Source organism: Molothrus ater, chromosome 21 (assembly GCF_012460135.2).
Source record: "Molothrus ater isolate BHLD 08-10-18 breed brown headed cowbird chromosome 21, BPBGC_Mater_1.1, whole genome shotgun sequence".
Taxonomy (NCBI): Eukaryota; Metazoa; Chordata; class Aves; order Passeriformes; family Icteridae; genus Molothrus; species Molothrus ater.
In genome coordinates this window covers 66,509-91,081 of record NC_050498.2, presented here as the reverse complement: position 1 = coordinate 91,081, position 24,573 = coordinate 66,509, and the positions used below count along the sequence as shown (strand labels likewise).

General features: G+C 54.8%; 1 protein-coding gene and 1 pseudogene across 1 annotated transcript; both read left to right on the top strand.

Annotated features, from left to right (window-relative positions):
- Window positions 1-472: 472 nt before the first annotated feature.
- On the top strand, window positions 473-1,080 carry LOC118694351 (fibrinogen-like protein 1-like protein; annotated as a pseudogene).
- A 5,368-nt stretch (window positions 1,081-6,448) lies between these two features.
- Window positions 6,449-24,153, top strand: MLXIPL (MLX interacting protein like). The gene is made up of 17 exons (XM_036395194.1): window positions 6,449-6,744; window positions 12,694-12,800; window positions 12,944-13,026; window positions 13,217-13,306; window positions 13,514-13,558; window positions 13,845-14,043; window positions 14,719-14,796; window positions 18,309-18,523; window positions 18,606-19,200; window positions 19,841-19,914; window positions 20,254-20,428; window positions 21,075-21,187; window positions 21,349-21,468; window positions 21,673-21,800; window positions 22,105-22,228; window positions 23,361-23,490; window positions 23,916-24,153. The coding sequence occupies exons 1-17, from the start codon at window positions 6,449-6,451 to the stop codon at window positions 24,047-24,049; spliced, it is 2,706 nt and encodes a 901-aa protein (XP_036251087.1). The 3' UTR covers window positions 24,050-24,153.
- The last annotated feature ends 420 nt before the right edge of the window (window positions 24,154-24,573 follow it).

The window sequence follows — 24,573 nt, the reverse complement described above, 5'->3', positions numbered from 1 at the left end:
TTCTCCAAGGACTTGCAGGATTGGTGAATGGCTCCAACCAGTGCTTGGGACGGATAGAGGTTTGGTACCGCAGTGTGTAGGGGATGGTGTCTGATGACTCCTGAGACACAACGACAATGCCTCTGTCGTGTGTAGGCAGTGTGGCTGGGGGAATGCAGTCGCAGGCCTGAGTAGCATTTATTCTGGGAGACGATCTGGGATGGACTATCTGTCTGGACAACATTACCTGCAACGGGATGGAGAGGCTCCTCAGTGAGTGCTCATCGCAGGTGGGGAGAGCACAACTGTGGGCACGACAAGGAGGCAGGCATTAATTCCAGAAGGGAATTAATGTGCTCACGTGACAATGGGATTTGCCTCATCTGTACTCTTTGGGCAGGTAGGGCTGGTAATGTCTTGGTCTTGCAGAACCAGCCACAGGTCTGTGCCTTGGGCTTGTTCAATCCTCCTGTGTCCTGCCCCAGGCTGGCTCATGGACTGCAGCAAGGTCCCTGCTGGCAGCCCCAGTGGCATCTACATCATCCAACCCACAGGACTGCAAACATCGTGGTGTACCGTGAGATGAGTGTGGCAGACAGGGGCTAGACTGTCATCCAGAGGAACTGGCAGCTCAATGATCTCCTGGGACGAGTCCTGGAGCACCTCCAAGCATGGCTTTGGGAATGTGCACACCGAGTGGCTGGGCACTGAATACATCCACCAGATCACCAGGCAGAAGGTCTACCAGGTCAGGTTTGTCATCTGGGATGCTTCAAATATCATGAAGGTTGCAGACTACAAACTGTTCAGCCTGGATGATGAGTTCTAGAGCTACCAGCTGAGGCTGGGAGTGCACTTGGGGAGTGGAGGATGCCATGGCCTCCAAGGGCATGACCACATGACAACATGAAGTTCTCTGCTAAAGATCGAGATCAGGACACGTCTAATGGGAACTGTGCCGCCAGCTCTGGGGGTGGGTGGTGGTACTCGGCATGTCACTCTGTACATCTGAACTTCAAAGGGGCCATGACATGGAGCAACCTGTGCCCAGGGAACTGCAGAGCCTCGGCCATCCTCATCAAACCCACCACCTACTGCTAGTTGCATTTTCATTTCCTTTCTGCCCAACCTGGGGCTAATTGTGGCTCTCCAAAGAATTGGAAAAAAGCAAAACCAAACTGGGTGTGCCACAGGGTCTTTGCAGAGGTTGGTCATATGTAGCTACTGAATAAAATAAGACATTTTCAATTTTTTCTTCCTCCTGTAGATTTTCTCTACTTCTCAGCTGTGCCTGTGTCATCTAGTTCAGAGTCAGACCATTTTAATTACATTAATAATAGAAACAGTCTCTTGGAAACTCAGAAGTTTCCAGATTGGTAGTGCACTTTATACAACATGTGAAATGCTCAACCCAGTAGACTTCTGTGGCTTTGTCAGTTAATTTACATCCTTAGCTTCAGGAAAACGACCTAATTTCTACTGAAGATCTTGCTCAAGATACTAAAGTGCACAGACAACTTCCCACTCCAAACCTCCTGCATGTAAGGCTTAATAGATGTTAATTAGTCAAATAAATTTTATTCAAAGAACTGTCTGAATTGTGAGACCTTTGAAGTTCTCAAAGAGGTTAATGCATTAGAGGGTTTCTACTGCTGCAGTTCAGCTTTTCCCTGAGCCAGGGCTATGATGACTTCCCAGAGTCAGTGCTGGTAGAACAGTTGGACTTGATGTAGAGGGCTTTTCCAACCCCCATGATTCTATGATACATCCTCATCTTTGCGGGCAGAGCCCTTCAGCAGATGCCACCCTTTCCAGCTTCCAGCCTCCATGGTATTTATGTACTAAAGTTGCCTCCAGTGGCATGTGAGTCCTGGAGTGCCTTTGGCTCAGGGAGATGAGAGCTGTTTCCTAATCAATATAGAGACATGAGCTAGAAAATAAAAATCATCAATAACAAATCTTCTATTACTTTGTCATGCTTGTGTGTGATTTTTTACACTGTCATTTTACTGCGTGTCTGCCTTGAAACGTGGGATTTCTCTCCCTGCCTCCTACTGCCTCCTGCTCCTCTGCAGTGAGTCATGAGGTGGGAGTAGGCATCTGCCAGCTCAGAAAGGAGACTAAACCCAGGAGACAATAACTTACATAGAATGTTCTTGGCTGTCAAACTTGGGAATTTCTTGTTGCATTTAGAAATATTTTTGTTTTTTTTCTTGGCTAACTCTCTTGCTTTGAGATACACATGGAGATATATGATTAAAGGAACTTTCTGCTAATGCCTTCCCCCCCCAGGCTGGACACTCACTATACATGCAGGTAGGGTGAGAGGCAGCTCAGGGGCAGTGCTCCCCACCTGTGTTGGGTTCCCAGCATCACATTCCCTTCCATGACAGGAAAGACAATTCCATTGGATATTCCATCCTCTTGGTGAGTCTCCTTAGCAAGATGCAGAAAAGTCTCTTTTGCACCATGTCCCCTCGTTATCTTTAACTGGTGTGACATTTGTCTGGAAGATATTGTCCCCATCTGCCCTTGTGAGACCCCATCTGCAGAGCTGCCTCCACCTCTGGGGTCCTTAGCACAGGAAAGATGTGAAGCTGTTGAAGCCAGTCCAGAGGTGGCCACTGAAATGCTCTAAGGGCTGGAGCCCCTCTACTGTGGAGATAGGCTGGGGGAGCCAGGGGTGTCCAGCCTGGGAAAGAGAACTTCCAGTGCCTGAAGGGGCTCCAGGAGAGATGGAGAGGAACTTTGGAACAAAGACCCTGGAGTAACAGGACAAGGGGGAATGGCTTCCCACTGCCAGAGGGCAGGGTTAGATGGAATATTGAGAAGAAATTCTTTCCTGTGAGCATGGTGAGGCCCTGGCACAGGGTGCCCAGAGAAATTGCCCCTCCCTGGAAGTGTTCCAGGCCAGTTTGGACTGGGCTTGCAGCAACATGGTCTAGTGGAAGCTGTTCCTGGCCATGGCAGTAAGGTTGGAATGAAATATGTTTAAGTCCCTTCCAACCCAAAACATTCCATGATTTTTTGAGGTGATACCTCACTTTTCCTAGAAACTCCAAGGTTGCTGTGCATCCTCAGGCCTCTCTTGCTCTCTCCAGGGAGGTTCAGCTTGTCCCACAGTAACAGAGATGGGGTGTAGTGAGCCAGCCCTCTCCAGCAGGCTCCACATTCTGGGCAAACAACCTGACATGCATCACCATCATGAAACCCAATTAAAATGCAACGTCAATGTGAAAAGAAGGGATTTGAGAAGTGTAATATCACCCTTACATTTCTGCTGGTCCCCAGAAGGTGCTCTTGCCCAGGGTTTGCCAGGCAGCTTCCTGAGGGAAGGAAGTCTGGCAGACAAGGAGAGCCCAGAAATATTCTACGAGGAGTCTAGCTGCAGACTGCAATTTTCTTTTCTATGTTGCTTACTCTGTCCTGCCACTGCATCGAGTGTTAAGATCCTGTCAGCACCAGCTGTTCACACAGGGAATGTGAGAGAGGCCATCCAAGGAAAAAATCACCAAGGACTTCATTGCATAGATATCGAATCATGGACTCACAGAATGGTTTGGGATCTTAAAGCTCATCTGGTTCCATCTCTCTGCCATGGGCAGGGACACCCTCCACTAGACCAGGCTGCTACAAGCTCTGAGTTCCCATCAGTCAGCTTTGCTTTGGGCACACAAAGAATTTTAATGGTTCCAGTCCTCCATCAGTTTACCCAGTTCCTGATTGGACTTTTGGTTTCACAACAGACTGAGATGAACATGCCAGTCCTTCCTTTGCCTGGTGCCCCTAGAAAAACAGAATCACAGAATAGTCAGAGTTCAAAGGGACCTCTGGAGATCATCCACTCCAACCTCCAGCTCTGAAATGTGCTGAATAACCACCTCCAACCATTCCCTGTTCCTACTGCATCCGTGTCTACACTGTCAGTGCCTGTCACCTCATTCACCTTTTTCCTAACAGTCCTGATCCCTTTTCTTGCAAGGATGCCATTCCCACTTCTGACCACCCATTTTCTTCACCTCTGTGACCTTTTCCAGTGTTTCTCCATCTTTTCTGAGCCAGGCACCAGAGCCACACACACTTGTGAGCTTGCTGTATACGGGGGTGAGCAATATTTTCCTTGCAATATCTGGAGCCTTTTTTTCTTTTTAATTATTCATGAACCTTCAACTGATGTTTTTAGGGAACTGCTTACAGTTGCCTTTAGCTCTTGACTAGCGTTAATCTAGAGTCCCCTAGTGTACAGTGAGGGATGTGCTTCACTTTATCAACATTGACTCTCATTTCCAATGGCATCACACATTTTAGGACCCAAACAGTCTTTTACAAAATTCCTCAGCTCTGCAACCTACCTGTCCCTGTGTAGGACTCCTGCTCTGCTCCCTGATTGACTAAGGATCTGTCACCTCCTCCCCCAGGCTGGATGCCCTTCGCCTGTGGGATTTCCCTTCTCTGCAGCATGAGATCTGCTGGACCACGAATGAGGGAGTTGTGATGTTCATAAAAGCCTCACTGATGCACTTCTCTGTTTCCCTCAAACAGATGTTATCTCAGAGGACTGAAGTCTGTCTGGGACTGCTGAACAGATGGCAAATGGTTTTGATCAAAATCCTGGGAAGTCTCTTTTGCACAGCATGAGTAGAATGTGCCCAGAAAGTCTCTGTATCTTTGACATGTTTGTTTCTTTGTGCTTTGCCCAATTCTTAGTTTCCCAGGTCACTCACATGCCCATTACTACTTTAAAATATATACAGACAGTAGTTTTAAAATTACTTCTCTCTTCAACATCTTGACAGGCAGCTTGGGACAGGCTGAGGTGGTTGTAATGGATCACAGAGGGGGAAACAAAGCTGCAGACCCACAGAAATCCGGATAGAAAATGAAGACATGGTTCTTAAGTGAAGAAATGGTGTGAAAGGGAGGTTTGCACCAACCAGTGTAGAAGCTGTCCAAACCACCTTTTTGTGCATATTCTTCTTCCAGATCTGGAAAATACCCTGGAGAGCTGCTGACCCTTCTTGGTCTCACCTGGGTGATATGTAGATGGAGCTGAAAAGTATTCAGCTCCATCTACAAACTGGATTAGGGTTCCAATGCCTGCAGCCGTCTATTCTGAGTTTATACTGTATCTCCATCAGAGGTACCTAAGATCTCTGCCTGAGTGCTTTCCAGGCATGTGTGCTCCTTCCAGGCTGTGGGGCTGGGAAAGAAGTTGCCAGAAATTAGAGAGAAAAGAAATGTTTTAAGTCTGAAATTATATGTGCTGTGTCCTTCTGTGGCTCAGGTCAGTGAGCAGATGCTTGCGACACAAGTCTGGCTGGGATGGCACATTCCACATCCTGTATTTATCCAAGATCCACTGTCATGGAGCAGGGGTTGGTGCATCAAGCCCTGCCTGCCCACATCTCTCAGGAAACCTCAGAGGTGAAGGCAACCCAGGGTGGATTTAGAGTGGATATTAGGAAAAAAAATTTTCCTGTGAGGTGGTGAGGTCCGAGCACAAGCTGCTCAGAAAAGCTGTGGCTGCCTCATCCCTGGAAGTACTCTGGGCCAGGTTGGACGGGCTTTAAGCAACTTGTTCTTGTGGAAGGTGCCCCTGGTCTAGTAGAAGGGGAGTGGAATGAGATGAGTTTTAAGGTCCCTTCCAACACAAATCATTCTAGGATTTGATGATTCTTTGATTTTAAGGACTACATGACAACAAGGTGTGTAAATCCCACCATACCCAAACTCATATCTGTTCTCTCTCACATTTGTTGTTTATATCCCCTCTCCTGCTGGATTGCAGCTTTGAGCAGGCTTTCCTGGACTGTTTCTTAGCTTGGCACTTGGCTCAGTGCCTTGGCATTGTGCTGAGCTGAGTGCCCGTTGCTATAATTTTACTTGTTTGTGTCCCTTAATCTGTATTTGTTCCCTTGAAAGTGCAGGGAGATCCATTAAAGCAGAGGCACTGGGTAAATACCGCCTGCAGTTCACTCCACCAGCACCCGGGATCAGTGATTAACTCCAGGTAAACAGAGCCGACTGCCAGCCAACCCTTGGCCACAGCAAGGGGGGACAGGGGACCCACAGTGCTCCTCCCCAGGTGTGTGGGGGATGTAAAAGCTGGGGTTGTCAGGACACTGCTAGAGCAGGATGGTGGCATGGAGCTGAAGCTCTGGTGCTTGGTGGCCATTGGACGTGTCCTGCTGATGGTCTGCCATGGGCGGGATCAGCCACCAGCACTATAAATAGCGCTGGCAGTGAATCTGCCCTGGGGAACCAACCACTGAACCCTGGAGCAAGGAACAGACGGTGGCGTGGGCTGGCTGGAGGAGGTGCCTAGGAGGAGGCGTGGTGCCAGTGTTCTGTACTGGGGAGTCCAGCATGTGCTCGATGCCAATGCAGTGTCTGTAGGGCTTCAGCTCAACTGGGGCACAGATCACAGTGCTGGGTCAGATCCATAAGGGTTCCCCAGTAGGCAGCAGGAATGGCAGGAACTCAGGTGGGACTGCCGGGACCTTTCCTGGAGCCTCCGGTTGGGCCTTGCCCTGTCTCCGACTCTGACTCTGACTCAGAGGACGCAGCTGTGGGTGGCACAGGACCCAGTGCTGCGACACAGAACTACTCCCAGGTCATCCACAGTGGCCACTTCATGGTGTCGTGCCCGCACAGCGACTCACTGCCCCGGCGACGGCACCACCGTGCTGAGCCTGAGCTGGCTGATCCCCGGAGTATTGACCCGACCCTCACCCGGCTCTTTGAGTGCATGAGCCTGGAGTACAGGTGAGTCCCAGAGCCCTTGTGTGTGTCTTACGGACCCCCAGCTAGCTGAAGGTAGGAGGCTAGATGAGCCCTGTTCCCCAGCCAGGAATTTGTTTCCATCTGACCTCCTCTTCTTCATGGGCTGTGATGTGTCATATGCGCAGAAATTGCCATCCTAGGAAGTTTCAGGGAGAAACAGCTGATGCCAGGTTGTTGGCTGTGGAGCCAGGTGAGAAGCTTCTCTGTTCCACGTGTAGCTTGACTCTCCTCCATTTTCCCATGAGATCTGGTGTCACTGTGCCCAGCTGTATTTCCTCTGTGGCCAGACCTAGCACACTCTGTAGAGCAGCAGTCACCCTGTGGACAGCTAACACTCAGTTCTTTGGCAACCCAGCCCAGATCAGGAGTCCTGCCTTCCGTCCTTTACTCTGTCCCCATGTCCTGAGGTTATTCCATGACATGCTGTAGCACTTGGGACTGGATGGCTGCATGGGTTTTGTCCAAGGTCTCCTGAAAGCTTTCCTCCTTCTCTCCTGAAAAATCAAATGGGTGCCTGCATTGTTCCCCTGCCTGACAAATTGCCAAGGCCCAGTAACAGCTCTTTGGTGACAACAGGACAGACTGCAATGTGCCTTCTATGGCCATGGTCCACATTCTTGGAGGCAGCTCCCTTCCTTTGCCAAGCCCCAAGGTTTTGAGTTCTCTCCAGCATGGCATCAGTGTGACTTGCTCTGCTGGAGTCAGTGCCAAACTGCGTGTATAGCTCTCCCAAAATGTCCAAATGTGAAAATCTTGATGATGATGTTCTACCATGTGAAAACAAAACTTCAGCAAAGCAGCCTTGAAGAGGTGTCCATTACCTCATCCAGGATGGCTGAGCTCTCAGATTTGTCTTGGAGTCCTTGAATGCTCAATGCAATAGGGAATGTGGTCACTGCCAGGACATCCTTGGGGATGCTGGGCACAGAGATAGCACTCCAAAGGTACCAGTTCCCACATAGCTGTGTACCTCTGACCCATCACCATATCCTAGGTGGTGGATGGGATCATCCCAGTTTGCCAGCAGCCAGCACAGCACAGCTCTGCTCCAAGGGGCTGGGGAAGGCAGTGCTCTCTGGGAGCACAGGGAGCCTCAGCATGGGGTGACCCAGGTAAGGATCATGCTTCCTGGTTGGGCAGGCCACCCTGAGTGCCACAAACAGGGGTCATAGAGACACTGGTGGCCTTGCTGTCTTTTCCTCTCCCAGCCCCATTCTTTCCATACCTGAGCCCTGCAGCTTTGAGGCTGGAGAAACAGATACTGTCACACCAGGGTGCTCAAACTGTAGACTCATGAGATGCAAGGCAGCTTCAGTGTGCCCCTGGGCTCTGGAGCTCCCAGGCAGAGTGGAAATGGACAGGGTACAAGGGCTTGGACACTTGGAGTACTGTGTGTGACTGGGAGCTGGCCATTCCACTACAGTCAGTGTTCCATTGCTCCAATTCTCCTTACTCCCTGGACTCTCAGTGGCTCCTTTCCTTCCTGCAGTGAGCATGGCAGTGCAGATACCGGCTCCTATGTAATGGGACACTCACCTAAGCCTTGTCCAGGGATGGGACAACCACAGCTTCTCTGGGCAGCCCGTCCGGGTACCTCACCACCCTCACAGGGAAGAATTTCTTCCCAATATCCCATCTAGCCCTGTCCTCTGACACTGTGAAATCATTCCCCCTTGTCTTGTCACTCTAGGCCCTTGATCAAAATCCCTCTCCAGCTCTCTTGGATCCTCTTTAAGCACTGGAGGGGCTCTAAGGTCTCCCCGGGGCCGTCTCTTCTCCAGGCTGGACAACCTCAGCTCACTTTGCCTTTCTTTTGCTAATACATTTTTGATACACTTGTAGGCAGCAGCTGGAGAAAGGTATCAGGGTGAGAAAATTGAGTTAAGTGTTTCTGGTGTGTTTCTACATTTAGTGTTGTCTGATTTGATACTTCTCTGCATCATCTGCCATTTCACACCTCCCCTCCCAGCCAGGCTCCCAGAGGCAGCACAGCCTCAGTTGGGGTCACCAGCCCAATATCCTCCAGCCCTCAGGAGAGCACCCACAGTTAAGCTCAGACTAAATTCCTAATCAAGGAGAAACCACTGTAAGCTGTCACCTGGAAGGCTCCTGTGGAGTTCCTCATACAACCCTCATGCAGGGCAGGGCTAGATCCAAAGCCAGGTCAGGTTGCTCAGGGCCATCACTTTGACAGATGGAGCCCTACGATGTGACCCCACCACCTGTCCAGCCTACTCAGGATTGCCCCTCTCCCACAAGGAATTGCTGTCCATGGCTCTAGTTTGGGGTTTACCTGTTCCAATTCTTATGTCTGTTTCCCCTTGGCCTTTCTCAGTGCATGTTTGAGAACTGTCTGGCTCTGTCTCCTCCTTAGGGCAGCTGATGGCAGTAATTCTCTCTTCACTTTCTTTAGGCTGAACAAACCCATCCCTGACAGTCCTCTTCTGTCACATATATTAGTCCCCAACGACCTTGATATCCTCCTCCAGGACCACTCCAGTTTGTAAACCTCCTTCTCTTGTCCATTTGGACACAATGTCCAGACTTTGCCATAGCAGTGTGGAGCAGAGGGGAAAACTATCCTGTCTCCTCATGAACTGTGACTGCTGCAGCCACTCATCCTTTGCTGTCTGGGCTCACACCAGGTAAAGGTAACTCACTAAACTTTCCCTAAATATTTTTCAATGGTTACAGCTGAAATTCTTCCCCTCTCCAGCATCCCTCCTCTGCATTTCACAGACATTATAGCAGTCCTGTCTCAGCCTAAGCAATCATTCTGGGGATATGACTTAATCTTCCTTCCACAGGCAAGACTGTGCATCACCCCTCACTGGTAAAGAAATGCTCTCTCCACATCAAGTTTGCTTCTCACAGTAATTTGTTTCCCCAGATCCCCCAAAGGGAGGCAACTCCCCTCTCTGAGGTCTTCCTCCTAAGGCTAGGATGAAGCAGTTCCTTTTTACCTGTATTCCAGGACATTTAGAGCAGTTTCCTGTGTAATGATCCTTTCCCACTCATTCTCCTGCAACATCCTACATTCCTTGAATCCTTCCCTAGAATGTTGTTTCTCCCTACAGCCTACCTGGCTGCATCTCGTTACCCAAAAAGCTGAGGGTGGAGCTGAGCTCCTTCAGGAACTTCTGACATTTTGGCCTTAGCACGAGAAGGCTTATCCTCTCCATCACCACAGTGTGGCCTGCACAGTGTCATGGCTGGGCTCACACCCCCTCTTGCACCTTACTGTTGGGAATCACTGACCTGGGGAACATCCTCCTGAAGGAAGGAAAACTGGGGGCAGATTGGGAGATGTGAACTGCGGTCACTTGTGGTCTTACCTGGCAACATCTGTCTTGTGCTCCAGAGAGATTTGACAAGCAAGAAACATCAGGCTGGGAAGTTTCTTGGAGTATACACTCAGCCTTTCTTGTGATTTAAAACAAGGTCTTTGGGGGGGCCAATCCCTTACTAATTCATCCTCTTGTCAGCATGTGTCTCCCCTGGGAGAAGTGGAACTGCTGCTGTTGATTCTTTAATTCACAGTGCCTTAAATGCTCACACAGGGGTAGCGAACACCAGGCAGAGACTCCAGGAATGCACTCACTGGACTTCATCATTCAACCCTATTTTTTCTTGCATAAGACCTCCATTCTAGGGGGTCTAATGAGTGGGAAAGGCTTGTGCTTGGGCTAAACACACCCACACTGCATTGTGGCTCTGCTGTCATTCGTGGCAGGGAGTTGCACTTCTTTCTTCTGTCATTCCCCAAGGTTTCCCCTTTCCCCATTCCCTGAAACTGCTGGATGGGTAAATGAGTCACAGACCAAACAAGGTACTGCTGGATCCATGCCAGTGTTGGACCCAGGCTGAGCCCTCTTGCCACCTCACCCTATCCCACAAACACCCTGTAGCCAGTGGCAGGATCTGTGTCCCCCTCCTTCTAATAGTGTAGGGCAGCAGGACCCCCAACCTGTTTGGGGCACCCTGTAACCTTCCCAGATTCAATGTGAAGTTTGCATCCATCTCCCCAGGGGAGATTAATTGCAGGGAAGGGTGGAGTCCTTTTCAAGGCATAGCAGGGAGCAAAGATCAGCTTGTTAAGCCCCAAAACTGAAAGGATCATGAAGGGGGAAAAAAGGCATTTGGTGATAAAGCTCAAAGGAATCTGCTGCCTCCAGGCCCCACAGCAACTCCTAGCCATGGCCCACTGGCCTTACACGAGGCCAAGGTGTGTCCCACAGGCTCAGGCTGCTCTTTTCAGCTGGCTGTGAGTGAGGAACATGGCCTTGACCAGCATGATCTGGCCATGTGCCCAGGAATCCTGTCCCTTCCATTGGCTCCTCCACTTGGCACCATCTTGCTGTTTGCCATGCGCGCCTGGGGAAAGTTCAAAATCCTGGTGATAGCAGAGTGGTCAGTGTCAGCCTTAACTCTCTGTAGGCTGGAGTCACAGGTCCTTCTCCAGCCCCTGGGGCCATGTGTCAGGCTGGGTCTCCCTTGTGAGACCATCCCCATCCACTCCTGCACCTGCTCCTAGACACATCCCTGCATCAGGCTCTGGAATTGTAGGGGTCCCCAGTCTTCTCCCTCTCCCAGAGAGAGATTTCAAGGAAGGTCAAAACAGAACCCACCAAAATCATTATTTGAGAACATTTAGAGGTTTCACCAGCTTTAATGAACAAGTCAGAGGCTTCATGCACCACTCTCATTCCCAGCACCTCCCTGGGGACATGGCCGTGTGGCGCCTGGAGGGGCTGGAAAGAGGGGATACAGCACCCTGACACCAACTCAGCTTCCACCTTTCCTGCTCCAAGCATGTACCAAGGAAAAGTGGGAGTCAAAGCAGCACCAAGATATTTAGGGTACAAAGAGTCTGCTGAAGAGGGACATGGCTTCCCAGGCAGGAAGGCCATGCAGCCTGCAGCTAGCTCGCAAAGTGACCCCTGGAGCACCTGGCATTGCCCCGAGGCCCACGCCATGTTCTTGGGAGAGCTGGAGATGTGAAATGGATCCCAAAGTAAGGCAGAGGGACCCTGGCCTCCCCCACAGAGTTCCTGGGGCAGCAGGACCCTCAGGACCTTTTCGGTGGCTGCACATGAGGGGTTGTGTTCCTTGGCTGGATGGAAACAAGACGAGGAGTGAAATGAGGCTTCCTGCACTGCAGGTCCCATCAGGGACATCACCACCACCACCACCACCGCAACGATGAGCTGCAGACCAAACACAGCTGCCTCTGGGAACCAGGAAACGGGAATTGGGGAGCTCAGCTCGGGCTGGGGGGGCAGGTTTGCAGGAATTGGTATGGAGAAGAGGCCAGGGCAGCTCTGACTGGCTGGTATCACTATGTGTCTGTCTTGTAGCACAGGCAAGTGTCCCTTAACATCCTGAACATCTTCCAGTGTTGTCCTGCCTTCCCAGACCCTCCATAAGGGCTGCCCTTGATTGCCTCAGCTGAAGGCAGCATTTTCAAGCCTCGCCTGGTGTTAAAGGAAGGGTCAGAATTACCTGTCCAAACACTGTGATTATGCAAGAGGCACTACAGGTCATGTTACCACACACCTCACCTGGGCAGGAAACTTACCTTCCTGTCCCCCGTCCCCCAGGGCCAGGACACAGTTGGCTTGGTCAGGGGCAGCAGGATCCCACCTCAAAGCTGGGGTTCAAATATCAAGGAATCAATGCCTCAGTGGGCAGTGCTTTAATCCAGGGGTTTGAGAAGCCTTCTGTGGGTGTGAAGCTCAGGGTTTAGGTTGGTGCTGCTCCCAGGGTGTGCAGGAGCTTGGAATGCTCCAGTGGGTGCTCCCACAGGTGCCTAGCAAGTACCTGCAGCAGAGTCATGTGGCTGTACCTGCTCCTGACCTGCCACCAGGTTGGTGGCCCCTGTACATCTTTCAAGGTGGTGCCCCTCAGCCTCCCCTTTGCTTGGTGTTTCAGTGGGAAGCTAGTATCTCCGAAGTGGAAGAATTTCAAGGGTCTGCGGCTGCTTTGCTGGGATAAAATTCGACTCAACAATGTGATCTGGAGAGCATGGTACATCCAATGTGAGTATGGGTGCCAGATCCCACTCTGTCTGCCAGATGCCAGGCTGTGCCAGTGGGATGGGGCTGGCACTGGAATCACTGTGTACAGGTGCAGAGATAGGGATGGGGCATGGATACAGCCAGCTGTATTCTCCCCTGTGCAGACGTGGAACGGAGGAAAAACCCTGTGTGCGGCTTCATCACCCCTCTGGAGGGCATGGAGGCTGATGAGCACCGAAAACCAGAGGTAGGGCAGGATCCCTTGCAGCTCTCTTGGGCAGCACCAAGGTCTGTGTGGCACAGCGGGGATCTGGGGACATGTTGCATTTCATAGATTTGCTGGAAAAGGTGTTTCTGATATGGCACAAGGAAAGCAGCCCTGGCTATGGGGTGCAGGGCCAGAGAGCTCAGCCTTAACCCCCTGTCCTGCCCCCCAGGCTGTTGTGCTGGAGGGCAACTACTGGAAACGCCGCATTGAGGTGGTGATGAGGGAGTATCACAAATGGAGGATCTACTATAAGAAGCGGGTGAGTGGCTCTACCCATGCTGCTCCCCATCCTGTGGCAGTGCCAGCAGTGGGATGAAATAGTGTGATGGACGGAACATGGCTCCCTGGAGCCATGGCTTGACAGAGCAGAACATGACAGGCTTTTGCCAGCATGGGAGGGGGATGCTGGCTGACCCCCTGAGCTCTCCCTGCCTGGGGGATGACCTAGGCTCTCTTCTCCTTCCAGCTCCGAAAATCCACACGGGAGGGAGGGATCTCCAGTCCAAAGCAGGTGAGTCTGCTGAGAAAGGATGGGAAGAGGGAGAAAGAGGAGGACAGTTTGGACCTCTGCACTGGGCAGAAGGGCAAAGAAAAGCAGGGCATGATAAGCCCATTGGAATGAGATGCTAAGCATGTGGGATGCTGGATTGACCCTCTGGAAGTAGCCAGGAGTTAAGGTTTGGCAGGAGCAAACACTGCAGGGAGGATGGGAGCTGCCGGGGGAGCAGCCAGGGAGCCAGACATGGACCCCACCCATGAAAGGTGTCCACTCGGCTCCTTTGCTCTACCTCATGTAGGACGAGGATGTCTGGCGACCAACGGAGAAATGGTGCAACCAGCTCTTCTGCAACGTAGTGCCCATGCTGCTCGGGGATGAGGAGGAAGAGCGTGGGAGCAGGCAGCATTTCGATTTGGACACCTTCCTCTCGGACATATCTGACACACTCTTCACCATGACACAGATGCCCAGCACCCACCAGGCACTCCCTGAAGATGGTAGGTGCTCTAGACCATGCTTCAGCAGGATGTGGAGGAGGAATCCAGATGTTGTGTCTTGGCTTAGCGCCTGAGAGCTGCCAGCCATGTCCTTTTGGGCAGGCAGGGTTCCCAGGCATCTGCCCTGATGGGGCAGAGGGAAGGGATGTTCCTGTTCTTCCCAAACAGGAGCCACCAGGGGAGAGGATGCTTGAGGAGTGTTTGGGCAGGGTGGGATCATCCCCTTCTCCTGTGGTTCCCTATGCACCAGCATGCTGAGGGCTGAGCTCCCCAGGGACCACCAGCACCATGAAGGACTTTGCCCCAGCCCCCAGGGCAGGTCCTGCTTCCATGGCCATTCTTTGCTGTCCCTACCTGGCCATGTCTCTTGGGCATCTGCAGCTCCAGCCAGGTCCTGTGCCAAGAATCAGCCTTTCACTGGGGTTCCTGGGAACTGGATGAGGCCCTAGAGGGGATGATGGACAGTGGTGAGATGGGATGGGATGGCCCTGGCTCTCCTCAGAGTAGGCACTTATATCCCTGCCCAGGGCAGGGCGCAGTGATACAGGGTGATTCTGGGGTGACACAGAGGTGTGGAAGCCAGGTAGATATCAGGGCAGTGGTGGGAGCAGCCCTCAAGGTGGGTCTCGGGGGTGCATATCTGGGCTTTGATGTTCCAGCTCTGCCCTCTTCCAGCTTATGTTGGGAATGCTGACATGATACAGCCGGATTTGGCACCCCTGCAGCCCAGCCTGGATGACATGGACATATCAGGTAAGAGGCAGCCTGGATGCAGTACTACATCCCACCCAGTCCTGCGCACCTTGACTGCTTAAAATGGAGGGACACAGGTTTGGCCTGGCGGTAGTGGGAATTGTTGAGACAGGCAGAAAGCACTGGACATCTAATGGCATGGGAAAAGCAGCATGGATGGGCAGGGGCTGAAGGCAGAGCCTTGTTGTGCCTGCCTGCCCCTGGAAAGAGGCACAGAAGATCAGGAGGGGCTTGGCCATGAGGTGTGGGAGGGGATTTCTACAAAAAGAGGTTATTTCCAGGAGTGCTAAAGGCCCTCATTTTGACTGCAAATAGAGGAAGGACAATTGTCCCCCAGAGGAAGAGGAGACCTCTAGAGAGTAGGTTCTGCTGAGTCCCCTTCTCACCCCACTGCCCAGCCAGCCTGGGTGGTTGGATTGGAGCCAGGACCCTGCACAGGGCTGTGCTACATCCCCTGGGGACAAGTCACTGTCCCTGCCAGGCTGACCAAAGACAAGTCTGGCCCTGGTTTCCAGCTGTGGGAACACGACCAAGTGGGCAGTGGCAAACTGCCCCATGCTGCCATGCAGGCTCTGAGCTGTGAATATCCATGCAGTCAGCTGGGACATGTCCTGGTCGCAGCAGTGTCCCCAAATGCCAGGGCAAGGCACTGTTGGGGACCAGCTTTGCCCTCTAACATGTCAGAGCTGGTAGCCTATGCACATTGTGCAGGGTGGGAGCCTGCTGGCTACCCAGCTATAGCTAGTGGCCTTGGGCAGCACCAGCATCTCCAGACCCCTGTGTGAGCAGCCTGGAGCTCCATGGCCCGTCTCCACTTCCTGGAGGAGGAAATAAAAAGGGTACTTGCACCATATGGCTCTGGGGTGTTGCAAGACCAGATGCTGGCAGGGAGCAGGCTAGGCACTCCATGTGCCAGGGCATGTGGTGGCATGGGTGCCCTTGGGATGGATACTCTTGGGATGGATGAGGTGGGAAGACTCCTGCCACCACCCTCTCAAACTCATTTCAACCAGAGATCCCATCAGAGTCAGGCATGCTGGGAAGAGGGTCTGTTGCCATGGTTGGTGCTTCACCTTCTGCTCCTGGTGCCCCAAGTGGTCATCAGTTCCAAGAAGGTGTGACATCTCCAAGTGGGTTAAATTGACACTTGGTAAGTGTTCCTTATCCTGAGAGGGCCTGTATGGTGTCACAACAGCAGCTCCAGCACCTCTCTGAGGGCCCAGCATGGTCTCAAGCTCAACAGGAGATGGCAGGAGCACGGTGGTTCCTTTCTGAACCAATATATCAGTTAGGTTAGCTTTTTTCCAGGGAAAAGGCCTTTTGCTTTAGGGTGCTTCTTGGCAATGGGATGGGTCTTACTGCAGACCACAACATTACAAGGAAACATCCCTTCCTGCTCTGACCATGTCCAGTGCCTCAGCCCAGGGACACTGCTGGGGCTGGGGAGGGTCCCCAGTCTATCTGTGGCTCCTCGTCTGCCAGGCTTAGTGTGTCCTGGGACAGAGCAGCATCCCCTGGGGTGCTTGGAGATCTTTTGATGGGAGTTTTGTCCTGGATGGAGCAGCTCCCTGGGTGATAAGGTGTTACATCTGAGCACTGTGTATGCCATGCACCCCTGGGACTGTGGGGAGAGTGGGGAGAGGAGGTTGGGGTGCTGGGTGCCAGCCAACCCAATTATGTCCCAAAACATCACTTTTTCAGCAGGGCAGGCAGCTTTGGAGCAAGGATCACCCAGCAGCCTCGTGCAGAGCTACACAGGGCAGGCATGTGGGGTAGGCACGATGGGGTCACAGGGCTGTCATTGTGTGGGGTGGTGTGGCAGAGCTCAGTGCCTGTCAGTCAGTGCCTGCAAACCAATCCCCAAATGAGGAAGCATCTTGTGTCTGCGGTGGGTGCTGGAGTGCGGTATGAGGCAGATGGACAAGTCCTGATGGCAGAGGCGAGGGAGCAGTCCAGCCCTGCGCCCTGCTGGCACTGTGCTTCAGGTAGGATTGGTGCTGGGCACTGGGGCTGGGCTGTCCCTCCCATGGGGTGGCAATGCCCTGCTGCACTGCAGGGCTCTCCCCAAAGCCTGGGACAAGGGCTGAAGGGTCTTTGGGTTGGAAAGGCCCAATCACATTGGAGAGCATCCCCAGGTTTGAGCAGGATACCAAAGGTGTGGTTTGCTGACCATGCAGGCTCTTCTCCCTTGAGCAGGCTGTGCCCTGGCCATGCCACACTGCTTCAAGTGTAACAGGGTGATAAAACAGTGAGGAGGAGCATGGGCAAGAGCTATGGGGTGAGGAAGGAGCAGGAGAAAGGGAGGACAAGGCTCCCAGGGACTGCCAGGCATCTTCCATCCCTGTAGCACAGTGAGAGGCACAAGAGGGTCTGACAGGCATGGTGAGAGGCACAAAAGGATCTGCAGGCTGGGCATCACAAATTCCTATAAATACCTGCAGAGCTTCCGCGCTGGTGGCAGGGACATCCTGGTGTGAACATGGCTGAGGTGGGGACAATGTGGGGCTGGACTGCATCCCAGGAACACCAAGTTCCTGCCTGGCAGCACTGCAGCACACACAAAGTGCTGGCCTTTGGAGAGGCAGGGATGGCCCTGACATGCTGTCAGGGATTCACCATGGCTATTGCAGGGGTAAGGGGCACTCTGAGAGCTGACTGGGACATCTCAGCAGTGGCTCTGTCCTGTCTCACATCAGTGTTCCCCTCAGATGGTAGCGCATGGTGTGCTGGAAATATCACCATGCCCAGTCTCCTGCCATCCCACAGTGCTGGCGTGTTTGTTCCTCTGGTGTAGATTCAGCAGGGTCTTAGGCCTTTGTGGGTCCCAGCCAGGGCACCCCAGCTGCTGGAGCCTGGACCACAGCTCTGAGCATGGTTGTGTACACCAAGTGGGCAGAACTAGCAGCAGGGCCTGGACCTGGCACTGCCAGTGATAGCCAAGGGCTGGAGAGCATAGCTGGGTGCTTCCCAGAGGAGGTGCAAGTGCCTGTCCCCAGTGGCTGCTCAGGCACTGCACTTGTGCCAGGGGCTGCTGGGCAGCAAACCTAGTGAACCCTCCTACTCCATCCTAGAGGGAAGCATCCAGCAGTGCCATCTGTGTCCCACGGTCATCCTCTCCATGATAAACCCTCCCTGTGGCGATGCCAGAGCCAGCACTGACACAGGCACTGAGCCAAGGCATTCATGGGGCTGATGTGCCCAGGGAGACAACTGCCGAAAGTGTGGGGCCCACCCTTTGTGCTGTGGTGTCTGGGCCCGCGGAAGGACCAGGGCTGTGGGAAGGAGAGAGGAAGGGAGCGGGAGTCGTGGCAGGGTCACGCGGCTTGGCTTCAGGAAGGCCATGGGATGTGGTTAGCCACAGGCTGCACGCACAGCAGCACTGGAGCGCAGAACTTGTTGGCCATGGGTGAAAATGTGCTGGAGCTGCCCTGGCCCCAAAAAGTGCAGAGTGCCAGTAGCAGGGTATGGTTCCACCCGTCATGCCCCAGGGCATCCCCATCCTCTCCGGGCAGGTCCATTTATGCCGGTCACTGTGTTTCTACTTGGCTCTGCAGAAATCTTCACCAGCCACCGGCCACCCCCATCTCAGACACAACCGGGCTACCAGGATCCAACCTGCTTCTCGCCCATGGCTGAGCCCCTGTTCAGCAGTGGGGGGTCCCTGATGGGTGCTCGGGGTCTGCCTGTGAGCCCCGAGGCCCCACTCGTACCTGGCACCCTCCTCCAGGTGAGTGAAATCCCAGCCTGCAGCCTTTGGCTTACTGGTGGTGTACCAGTCACCCACCCTGACCCTGCCATGTCTTCTGCAGCCCAGTGGTGCCTCCCAGCTCAGCCTCCACAGCGCCTTCCTGGGCTCTGAGCTGCCCCTGGCCCCCCTGCCCCCCGAACCCCCCGACGTGGCACCCAGCAGCCTCAGCCCCCAGCTCCGACACAAGCCCACACTCCAGTACGACTTCCCTGGCAAGTGCCTCAGCCTGGAGCCACCAGCACCCCACTGTGTCCCCCCCATCCCATCCTCCCGGGCACCACTGCTGGGCCTGGAACCCCCCTTCTCCCCCACCTTGGCCCCCCGCTCTAAGTTCCCCTACAGCAGTTCACCTGACCCCTCGCTTGCCACCCACCCTGCCTCCCCTCTCTCGAGCCCTTGCTTTGCCCCCTACGTCCCAGGGCTGGGCTATACCACAGGCATGGGGCCCCAGGGGTACTCCAGCCCTGCTGTCTCCCAGCTCCTGCCCCCTGCCCTGCTGGGGAACCCCAGGTTTACTCCCACCAAGGGGCCACCCCAGGGTGAGGGTGGGCGGCCCAAAGTGAAGCCCAGTGGCACCAAGGCAAGGAGGCTGCCAGGACACCCCCTGTCCCACCTGCCTGAGCCCAACCCCTGCCCGAGCCAGCTCCTGACCACAGGTAACAGGGCTGGGGGGCTGTGGGGGAACACAGGAGTGAGGCGGGGGGCATGCTGTTGTGGGGATCAGAGTGGGAACCCCATTTCTCCCTGGGGTTGGGACACTGGGAATACTGGGTAGGGCACAAGGCAGTCCCCATAGTGGGGTAGTTCCAAACCCAGGGGTGAAGCCATGCCTGAGGGATCAGCCCTGGCTTCAGTGGCCTCAGAGGGAAATGTGGCCCAGCCCCAGGACTTGGCAACAGGCACTGCTAGGAAGTTCCTAGCAGTTCCTAGAGTCCCTGGTCTGGTCTTTATGGCCCTGTTGGCACAACAGGCTGGGGGGGGGGGGGGGGGTCACTGCTGTCCTGCCTGATTTGCTGCCTGTGGGTGTGATGGGACGGTCCCTTGGGCACAGTTATGGCCCTCTGCTTGCTTAAGGAGGGGCTGGAGCCCCCTGCCTACCTGAAGCTCCTGAGAACTCTCCTGTGAGAACAGACTCCTTCTCCAGAGGTGCATCCCTATTCTCTGGGGCAATCCAGCAGGGAAGGGGCTGCAGCAGTTCTGGTGCAGGGAGGGGCTAGCTGTCTCTTGGGGCAGGAAAGACCACCCCAGCCCCAAGAGCCCCACACAGCAACGCCCATCTGCTTCGTGCCCCCTCAGCCAAGCAGGACCTGGCGCTGGATATCCCTTGCCCGATAGGTGCAGGACTCATGCCCATGACCCCTGTCCCCGAGGTAAGCACTCAACAACCCCCCAGGTTGGGAATTGCCTTCTCCTGACTGCTGGGGAAGGGGTGGAGATGGGTTCTGGGGGCCACATTTTGGTGTGGGCTGGACAGAAATGGAGGGAAGGAGGGGGCACGTGGCTGGGTGGCTGGGGATGGCAGGAGTTGCCTGAGTTTCTTCTTCTGTAAAACAACCAAGGCAGAGGTAAGAGACATCCCACTTGCAGGGCCCCTTTTCTGGGGCATTGTGTCTGCCCCTGCAGATAGTGGCAGGGGCTGCACATCCTAGTGCAACCTGGTGTGCATGAGGTGCTGATCCCTCAACTCCCCTTCCTCTGTTTTCTCCCAGCAGCAGAGCACTGTCTCCAAAGTCCCTGCCACCTTCCTCTCCAGAATGGCCCAGATGAGCCCAGGACTGGGTCCTGGCTCCAGCCCTTCTCAAGTGTTGCTGCACACAGTGGGCACACAGCTGGCCCCCCTGCAAGTCCCCAAGGCAGAGCAGCTGTCCCCCACTTCAGCTTGTGGTGAGTCTGGAGCACCCCAAGGAGCTTCACAGGGCACTGGGGCTCCTGCAGAGAGCTCAGACCAAGCACTGTGGGAATTTTCATTTTGGCTGCAATCCTGGCTATTTCTATTTAATCTGATGAGCATGGAGATTTCCTTTTGTGCCCCTTCACCTGCTTCTTTCTCCAGCAGCAAAAGCAGAAATAGGGAAAGACAAAAATGGAGCAAAATGTCGGACTGTGGTTTTGAAACCCCGGAGCTTGGTTTTGGAGCAAGAAGCATCCGCTTTCACCAACAGTAACCAGTGCGGCTGCTGGAAACCAGGCTCTGGTGTTGTTCCCAGTTCAGTTTGGTGCTGCTCACCACAACTTTGCTGCTCTTGCACCTCTTTCCATGCAATTTCCACCCCAAGAAATACTGGGAATTTAAAACCTCAAATCCCAGATGTTCCCATTTCTGAACAGCTGTAAAATGAGAGGGACTTGTGACAATGTGTGCTTGGAGGCTGACGTGGAGCATCCCCATCAGCTGAGTGGGGTGGCTTGTCCTGAGGTGGGGGCAGCACTGTGGGATGCCCCTCTCTGCCTGCCCCAGGTGCTGAGATGTGACCTTGTCATGAGTGCTGTTGCTATCCCTCTCTTCATAGCAGCACCTTCCCTTTTTCAGGAAGTGACTGGCCCAAGTCCAGCCAGGCTTCCCCAGGACCCACTGCAAGGCAGGGCACTAGCATCTCCCTGCACCAGCCCATGTCCCGTCCGGGAAGGCCTGAGTCCACCAAGGTATGGCAGAAGCTGCCAACTTCATATGCACCCCCCTTTCCTCCTCCCCCCAAGACACCATCCACCCTCACTTCAAGCTTTGGGCTAGCCTGTTCCCAGTGGGGCTGGTGGCCCATGGCTGTCCCTGCTGTGGGGAGGTGCCTGACGGCGCTGACCTGCAGCTGGAGAGCCGCCGCATCACACACATCTCCGCTGAGCAGAAGAGACGCTTCAACATCAAGCTTGGCTTCACCACACTGCACAGCTTGGTGAGCACACTGAGTGCTCAGCCCAGCATCAAGGTGAGAACCCAGGGCCAGCCCTGGGCATGGAGGGACGTGGCACATCACCCAGAGACACTGCATCCCTGCTGTGACCCATAGCACAGAGCTCCTCTCCTACACCCCAGCCTGTGGTGCAGGAGGCTGGAGCACACAGCAGGCACACAGTGCGGCTGTGTGAGGGTGGTCTGGGCCCCCTTCCCCTCTCACCCCACACCCCCCCAGGTCAGCAAGGCCACCACCCTGCAGAAGACAGCCGAGTATATCTGCAAGCTGCAGCAGGAGCGAGCAGCTCTGCAGGATGAGGCACAGCGTCTGCGGGAGCAGATCGAGGAGCTCAATGGCTCCATCAAGTAAGGGGGGCGTGGCTGGGGGAGATGGTGGAGCACTGCCTGCTTCGGGGTAGCCAGGCAGGGCAAGCAGCAGGATATGGCAGGATAGCAGCAGGACATGGCAGGTCACCCTGGAGCACCTCCCAGCTAACTGTCCCTCCTCAAACCCTCTCTGTGGGAGGGCTGATGCTCAAGAGGCCGGACAGAGGCAGGGCCAGGCCCCACACCTGCCCTGGGAGGGGGACAGTGGCTGGCAACTCCTGCTGAGCTTCCATAGCTCCCAGCCTCCTGAACATGGCCCCACAATACTGGTTGTGCCCCACAGCCTGTGCCAGGAGCAGCTGCCGGCCACAGGGGTGCCCATCACACGGCAGCGCTTTGACCACATGCGCAGAATGTTTGACGAGTATGTTCGCTCCTCCACGCTGCAGAACTGGAAGTTCTGGATCGTATCCTTCGGGGCCAGTGTCTGCTGCTCCAGCAGATAAACCAGAGCACTCGGAGGCACCAGGTGCTCTGGTTCATCTGCTGCTACTGGGTCTTTGGGGTCCCTCAGCATGGGAGGCTTTGGGGACCACAGGGAGATGATTCCCAGCCAAAGTTGCATGGTGGGAACATGCTGATATTCTGTGGTTAGGAGGGATATTCTGCTCCAAAGGATCAAAACCAGTTGGTAAATGGTCCTCAGGGAGAAGGGAAGTGGAGCTAAGCTTATGGAGGGAATTGCTCTCAATGACATGGGAACTGGCTCTGAGAGGCAGCAGCCATGGATTAGGAAAGGTCCAGACACAAAGCTGTGGACGTGATGGCTTGGTCTTCGTGGTTGCATGCCATACCCTGGAAGCACAGGGAAGGAGAGGATCAAGGGCCAAGGAACCTGTGGGCAAAGAGCTGGATCTGTTTCTCTCTGAGCACAATTTAGGCACACTGGGACTCACTGGCAGCCTTTGAGGTGTGTGAAATCCCAAGTGGCAGAGTAATGAAAGGCACTGCTGCCCATGGTCCCATCCAGCACACGGCATCTGGACCAGGCAGAGGTGACTTCTGATGCAGGGCTGGGGAGCTCCTTCCTCAGGACACGGAGTATCGTAAAGCCAACGTGGGCTCTAGGATATGCTTGTGGTAGAGGTACCTCTGTGGATTACTGCCTGCACAAAATCTGCAGGCTGGTCCCTGCAGGCTGGAAGCCATAGGGGAGCTTATGGGACATACTGATGTCCTGCCTTGCCCCTGAGCACTTTGCTAGCTTGTTCCCTGACCTGCTCTGGAGGACATGTCTTCTGTCTCAGCAACCTTTTCTGGTAGCCCCAGCCATGACAGGGGTTTTGCATCTCTCCCACTGCCTACCCGGTGACACTTATGCCATCACCCTAGCAGTTTGGGCTAGTGCCAGGTGTGGTGCTGTGCTGGGAAGGCAGTCAGCAGGTCTGTTCCATGGCCTGTCCTGCTGTCCCATCAGTTCTGCTCCATGTCCAGACAAGAAAGTCTGTCCTACTGCCATAGGAGGGTGATGCCCACACCTGGGAGGAGTGAGACCCTTGTCATAGCAGAGGTGGTCCTTAACTCCTCTGATCCCACCAGTTCAGTATCATCATCCGGCCCCTCTTCGAGTCTTTCAATGGCATGGTGTCCACAGCCAGCATGGAGAGCCTCACCCAAACATCCCTCACTTGGCTGGACCAGCACTGCTCCCTCCCAGCGCTTCGGCCAAGTAGGTGGCCCTGTGCCTGGCAGTGGCACCCTGAGCAAGTTGGGTTGGCATGGACTGCTGAGTCTATGAAAGGCATCCTCGAAAGGCAAACTGGAAAAGGACAGGGGTGTCCTGGGGGATGGCAGGGCTGATCTCTGGGATGTCCTGGGGCTCCTGCTCAGTGATTTCCCGTGCTCCTGTCACACCCAAGCCCCAGCTGAGCCGTAAGTGTCCCAACCCCATGTCCTGGTAGGGCAGGCTCAGCCCTCCCCAAAGCCCCTCAGCCCTCCCCAAACCCACCCTCAGGGAGGGTTTCCTTCCACCGCGTCTGCTGGGGTTGTGGAAGCGACCAGTCCCACCATTCCGGGGGCTGGAACAGGGCCGGGCAGCGCCGTCTTCCCCAGGATGGGTCACGCCTTCTAGCACCCTGTCCCCTATCCCCGCAGCCGTCTTGAGCTCCCTGCGGCAGCTGAGCATCTCCACCTCCATCCTCAGCGACCCGGCCCGTGTCCCCGAGCAGGCGGCGCGGGCAGTGGCGGCGCTGGGATGCCCCGGCGGCGCTGGGACGCCCTCCATCTGACTGCTCCGGGGGCTCCGGGGTGTCCCACGGGCACCGGCGTGGGGAGCCGGGACTGCACGAGGGCGGTCCCGCCCTGTCTCCCTGCAATAAAGGACTTGATGTGCCACGGAGTCCGCGTGGTTCTTCAGCCCCGGCGCCGCTTTGGGCACGGCCGGGAAGGGCTGGGACTGAGGGGGGGTGACACCGGAAGCCGTGAAAGCCGGGACTGGGAGTGGGGCCAGGGGCTGGGGGGAATGAGGGAAACCGAGGTTGGGGGCAAGTGAAGGAAGAGGCTGGGGGGGGGGGGGGGGGGGGGAGAGGGGTGGTCCGGGGCTGGGGGGAGGGGGGTGAAGGGAGGTGCGGGCAGGGGCAAGAGCGGGCGGGGGGTGAGGGCCGGGGCTTGGGGGAGCAGGGACTGGAGGGGAGCCGGGGTTGGGGAGCACGAGGGCAGGGACCGGGGGCGGGGACGTAGAAGCTGGGATGAGAGGAGCCCGGGCTTCGTGGAAGGCACGGGCTAGGGTGCTCAGGTGCTGGGGGAGTGTGTT